Source organism: Centroberyx affinis, unplaced genomic scaffold (genome assembly GCF_046629955.1).
Source record: "Centroberyx affinis isolate AG114_WGS23_722 - 3 ecotype Tasmania unplaced genomic scaffold, CSIRO-AGI_Caff_v1 ptg000898l_1, whole genome shotgun sequence".
In the NCBI taxonomy this organism is placed as follows: domain Eukaryota; kingdom Metazoa; phylum Chordata; class Actinopteri; order Beryciformes; family Berycidae; genus Centroberyx; species Centroberyx affinis.
Window position 1 is genome coordinate 60,397 of NW_027279484.1, and position 6,610 is coordinate 67,006.

Sequence of the window (6,610 nt, forward strand, 5' to 3'; positions counted from 1 at the left end):
TCCTTGATACTGTTGAATATGTGACATAAACAAAAATCATAAAAGCAAAAAATGAAAACATGAAAAGATCGCTGAATATATTTGCATAGAGGAAGACAGAGATTTGCCCTTGTCCAAATGAGAACATGGTACAGTCAAATGTCTAAAACTGATTTTCAGGTTGTCCTTGTCATCCTTTGATCCCCAGTGAAAAGGCTAGACTGTCATGCTGCAGTGATCAGTCAGGGTCAAAGTCATCCTCCACTTTCCCTCCTCCTCCTGTCTCTGTACTGTAGTTTTTAGCTCTGGCAGCTGGTGGTGCTGTAAGACTTGAGTCTCCGCCACTTACTCCTTCATAAAAAGGCTGTCACCTCTTCTCTCCTCTTTTGTCCTCTCCTCTCCGTCACTCACCTCCACACGTCAACACTGAGCCACTGCAGCATCCTCCACCAACCCCTGAGCCGGTCCGCTTTGATGGGGCTGAGTGGGGACCAGTGTTCAGTACAAACTGAGCCATACGGGAGGAAAGGCCAAGTTACTGAAACAAACTACGAGATAAACAGTGAGAAAGGTATTTTTCACAATCAGCCACTTTTTTCCAAGGATCCAAAGGAAAATGTGGGTTGTAAAAGGGGCTGAGATTCCAAAATCAATAGTCACACACACACAAAGTGATTGCACCAGATCACAGTAGGAAGCGTGTTTTTTTTTTGTTTTTTTTTTTAAAAAGCCCATGGTACAATAACATGGTGTCTGCCACTAGGTCATTTGTGTGAATGGTATTAATTGGGTTCCCTGTGAGGCCACACAGCCAGCGGCTCAGTTATGATTCCAGTAGGTAAATATTTGCCTGTACTAACCTCACTAGCTGCCGTAATGATTCTTTGTGTGTTGCACTGTGTACAATGTGTGTGTTTCTGTGTACATATCATTCAGTGCATATGTGTGTGCGTGTGTGTGTGTGTTGCAGCTCAATCCCCCACCGTTCCCTCTCTACAGCTGCAGCTCGGCAGAGTTTGATCAATAACGCGTCCTTCATTCTCAAGTCGGGCCTGACCTTGGCAGCCTTTTGTCTCCTTCCAGGGGCCAGAGTGCGCATGTACAGGTTGGAAAACAAGGCTCTCAAAAATCCACCCTTGGAAGGAAAAGAATTCCCCTCACTGCCTCCACACTACAGCATTCTCATTAAGAGCCTAATGAATCATATATTTATTGCGTTCTTATCTTAGCGTAATGAGGTGACGCTACTTTTGAACTCATTTGCTAAATTACCACAGGCCACTGAAATGGAATAAACTTCCAATTCCTTGCATATGCTCCTGCATTCATTTTCAGGGGGCAACCTCAGTGGAGAGGGAAGAGCCTAAACCCTATACTGACGGACAAAAAGCATCCATACACCCATTCACAGTTGATAAAGGGTGTGTGCACTATGGGGCATTTGAGAGCAATGAATCAAACAAGACCACAACAGAGGGCAATGGGAGTTGATCTGATAGATCTGTTTACATGTTAATACAGTCTAACATAGCCTGCAGGTGGCACCATTTATAGACACCATTTTCCCTCCAATTTGACTGACTGCTCATAGTTGAAAAAAGGCCCTCAGCCATTAGTCCTGCAGTCACTCTCCTTCAATGTTATCAAATAATGGATGAGATGTTCGAAAGGATAGTAAATTAAGAATTTTCTTGTCCAGGTCCATGTTTAACCTGTCCACAATACAGCATTAAAAAAAGCAACAAGTTACATTTTGTATGCATGAGTGCTTCATCATGCACCCACATGCTTTATGATCTCTTATGTTATTGGGTACTAGCAAAGCTCAAATGGATGGTGCATTACTGGATTGAGGCAGACACTCCATCAGTATAAGGCTTAGTCATCATCTGGGGCCGTAGAATATTATCAAGTAACATTACTCAACTTCAGTGTTAAAGAACATGCCAAAGAGATAAAGTTGAATGGGGAACAATAAAAACCTTTCAATTACAAAATCAATTTCCTTTTTATGTGGTGCATTACTTGGAACACAATGTTTTATTTTGAACTGTAAAAGACGGCTGATCATCACATCATGTATTATAGATACAGGATGATGTGTACATTTGTAAATAGGTGCTTCAGTAATGGGCTTCTGCAAGCCAGTCCTCCTAGTAAGATCAATTACAAAATTAGAAAAGTAGCACTGACAAATTACCATATTATGTATTAATCCATTTGTGGTGATAGGGTGGTAGATTTGGGCTACTTGGCTTGCTCCAGGGCTCAACTTTGAGTCAATGATTCAGACAAAAATGCCCATCAAAAATCCAAAATCTAAAATCCCACTGGCATTAGATAAAACTGATGGGCACTATACTTGAATTAAAGCCAACAATAATAGAAATATGAACCAGAATTCTTCCAGGTATTGCAAGAGAATTACTCCCCCTCGTTTAACTTTTTTTCAGCAAGGAAATCTACTTATATGAGACAGAAACATTAAGAACAAATATTATTTACGGCCTCGCAAAAGTTACATTTGCCTTTATATTTTTGGAATCAGCACACATGGTTTACATACTTTCCCTTGCAGCTTTAAACACCCAAATATTTAAATAATATTCACCAAATCAAACGTAAATCAAAAAGGAGAATTTATTAAATTATTCCACTTTTACAAAACCAAACAATCTTCAGAGTTTGAAGCATTACACAAACAAAAACTTATGACAGTTAACCACTGACACATCAATCATTAAAAAATAAAAATGAAAAAACAAAATTGTCTTCATCACACTTTTCTCTTCTGGGTGCTGATGTACAGAACTGGGGAAGGAGAGGAAAATAAATAAGTACAAACATTAAAAGTCTGTAGCTTGACTGCAATACCATTTCATTTCTGTTAGTAGTACTGTTTATTTTATGGTCATCTACTCAAGTTTAGTGTAGGATTGAGCATGCGGGGGTAAAAATGGACATCACAACAGTAAACAAATGAAATGATGTTTCGGTGATACTGTAAATACACATTAATTTTAGATGGATGTGGCACACATCAAATGATTCTAAGCTTTCCAGGGAAATAACATACGCTGTACTGGAGGGCAAAGAATCCAGGAGGTAGCCTAATTTAATAAGAATATTAAGATCATTATGTAGGTTGTAAAAACATTTAGGGAATTTTGTCTCTTTCTGTGAAGACGAAAATTGCAAAGTGGAAAAGTGCAGTGTTCATTAGTAATTAGGGATGATTCAATTGATCAGCCACCAAAAATTAGACTATATTCATTCTATGTAGGCTCAACAATGGACAATCATAAAAGCAGATCTAATGATGAAATACGTGGATAAAGTGTAGACATTTTTGTACTGATCAAGTGCATACCATATGGCATTCTGGGTAAAGGTGTGCTAGTTAGCAAATGTATTGAAGTACAGCCAAGTGAACTGACTGTCTGTTACTTTTCCTTACACACATCTACATAGTGTCAGAGGATGGATTATGGCAAGCAGCTCAAGACCCATTTGTTTAGACTTGCTTCTGTTTAATTTTTCTTTATCCATTTTTGTGATGTCTTATGTTTTTAGCTGGATGTCTGCATTTAATGTCTGCTGCTCTGTTTATTATTTTGCTTTCTTTGTTTTATTGTGAAGCACTTTGTGATGTCTGTTCTTGAAAGGTGCTATATAAATAAACGTATTATTATTATTATTATCATTATTATTATTATTATTAAGACCTTCATCAACCCGCTCATTATTGACAAAAATATCACCGACTGTTAGCCTTTTAATCACACTGAGCACTCCATTGGCTCCCCATCAACAGGGTATCATGCAACATTGCATGGCTGGTGTCAGGAATATCTATGTTAGGTGGGTAATGATGGGATGGGCATACAGAGTTGAAATTGAGAAACTGATTCTTCAGGCAGGAGTTCTAAGTATTATGGTAGATACAACACTTAAGAAACACAGGTTTCTTGAATTGACAACAACCTTAACAGATTTTAGTGCTACAACTCCTTATTCATCAAAGATAGATAGTATCCCAGGCCAAAGTGAGAAGGTAGGAAAGGTTGCAGTGTCTCTTGCTTTGAGCTGTCCACAGATATGCAGTATTTCAGGCTAAAGCCTGTTTCATAGGCTTGAAGTAGTTATTTCAGTGTCTTTTGAACATTAACTAATATAACATTGCTTCGGCTACATCACCTGAGGTTTCTGGATTTTTTCCTCTCTTATTACCTATACAGCTTAATACAAGAATTATGCATCTAATACTAGAAATATGCATTGCCCAATCTGCCAGAGGGCTCAGGCGCAGAGAGAAAAATTAGGGGGGGTTTTTGCCAAGCAAACAAATGAGCGCGCACACAGAGCCTGGCTCTTATAAAGGTGCTCCTCCCAAACACCTAAATACTACATCAATCTAAACGCAGTCAGTGCATAGTCTTTTTTTATTTCTTTTTTTAAATTACATAATGTAATTATAATCACTTCACTTGGCAAGCTTGCTTGCTAAATTTGTTATAACATAATTCCCTCGCCTAATAAGCTTGTCTAATAATTGGTGTCAACATAAAGTATAACTTTCGGCACCTGCACTTAACAGGGTTACAGTTTAGTACTTGTTACAGAGTTTAAATGTTTTGTGAATACTCATTACTGCCAATATCAGTATTGGACAAATCTGGAAAGAAGGAACTTGTGTTTTGCACAAAAATGAACTAATAATCCTAAAATTATTATGCCATGTAGATGTGGATTTGTGGGGTTGAGCTACAAAAATGGCCATGATAGAAGAGGAGGATGACAAAAAGTTTGAGACCCATTCATGTAAAGTGCATCAACCACAAATATTGTATTTCTCTCTGAGATGGAGACCACCACTGCTTCAAGTCTTGAAGTGTACAAACTTATGTATTTAAATGAGTTGGAAGGCCTTACCATTGTTTCCTCTTAGAAAAGCATCTCCATACTTGTTCTTGAGCTGACCATTGACATACTCCTCTGTCTGCTCGATTGCGATGTTCATGTAGCCATCCAGGCAGGCCAGGACACCTGCAGACAGACACACAGATGCAGCGTGTTCCGTTATTCTGCTCAGTTACTTTAATATCATTAAGTTGGGCTGCACTGTATGACTCTTCAACTGAAAATCACGTCAGGAAGACACTTGACAGACTGCTGCTCAGTAATTTGTCAGATGGATTAACGTTACCTCTGTAATCGACACCAGAGTTCAGTTTGACCACCACAGGTCTCCCAATTATCTGCTTCAAGAAGTCACTCGGGGTCTGCTTTCTGAGACTCATCTTGACTGCGGTCTGGAAGGGGATCCGAGGGACAATTGGTGTTACGGATTAACATCAACTACATGTGTACTAAATTACTGGGTGGCAAGATACCACCCACCCAGCTCGCTATGTAGCTACATAGACTTTACTACCAGTGTCTATGAAATAGCTCGTTTTAGTTAGGGTGAATGTTGTGAACAACGAAATGTGTTAAATTAGTCTCCAAGCTTGATACACAGCGGTGAGCACTGCTAATGTTTATGACTTAGCTAACCCGCTACCTTTGCTTGCTAACGTTTCCGTATAACTACGTTAGATGCTAACGTAGTTAGCATAGTCAGCTAACTGCTATTACTACAATGGCTATGGTGATACTGAATGATGAGAGAGACACATTGTTCCTGCAAAAACATTAAATGCATTCAATGACACTGATGGGGATTACACTACATTTGAAAAACTTTAGTTTTCATCACGATTAGCATGATCATGTATATAGCATTTCACCCACCTGAACGTTTGCTAAACGATTACTTTTGGCACCGAAATTGTCGCCCAATCAGATGGTACTACTGAGCTCAGCTGTACGGCGTCTGATAGGGGACAAAACATCTGTTTTGGCTCGCGCTGGTTTGCAGTACAATTCATTCCTCTCCTCTGAGTCAATATGCACCAGGGACATTTGTGTGCGTGTAAGTGTTTTAATGAAACAAAATTACAAAAGTGCGTTAATTAGGACACTGGCGTTTATCTATAATTGAGGGTTGGAAGGAGGAGCAATTATCTTAATGGTGTTAGGATGCCCTGTCTCTATCTTTTTCAACAAGTAGCCTAGGCTACTTTTCAATGAGTTGAACCAACATGTCATTTTTATCATTGTACATCAAATTAATTACAGACATAAACCTTTCATTGATAAGTATTGTTTGCAAAATAAAGGCATATGCCTCTGCAGAGTACAGTTTTTTTTTTCACAAGGAACCAATTAGGTCATTTTTCTACCCAGTTGAAAGATAAAATAAGATAAGATAAGGTAAGGTAAGATAAGATACTCCCTGTGGGGAATGGGTCTTTGTGTCAGTAAATAGTGATAGGATACAGCAAAGTAAAAGAAACTTGAAATAAGAATATAAGGGTTAGGCTATATAAACATATGCAACTGCCAATTTCAACACTAGAACATGTTAAGTAGACAGTATTACTTCAAAATATGAGAGAATGTATAGCTTACAGCATTATATTATTATGCATTATTAAGTAAAAAGCTGCAGAAAAAGTTACTGAGCCGAAGACAAAATGAATGCAGAATATGTACAATATGAAAATATAACAAAAATAAGGAAAATATA

At 38.4% G+C, this 6,610-nt stretch overlaps 1 protein-coding gene across 1 annotated transcript; it reads right to left on the bottom strand.

Annotated features, from left to right (window-relative positions):
- Positions 1-2,601: 2,601 nt before the first annotated feature.
- On the bottom strand, positions 2,602-5,834 carry lsm6 (LSM6 homolog, U6 small nuclear RNA and mRNA degradation associated). Its single transcript, XM_071521562.1, has 4 exons — positions 5,773-5,834; positions 5,186-5,291; positions 4,912-5,025; positions 2,602-2,790 (listed from the first exon to the last, which is right to left on the bottom strand). The coding sequence occupies exons 2-4, from the start codon at positions 5,277-5,279 to the stop codon at positions 2,756-2,758; spliced, it is 243 nt and encodes an 80-aa protein (XP_071377663.1). The 5' UTR covers positions 5,280-5,291; positions 5,773-5,834; the 3' UTR covers positions 2,602-2,755.
- Between the last annotated feature and the right edge of the window lie 776 nt (positions 5,835-6,610).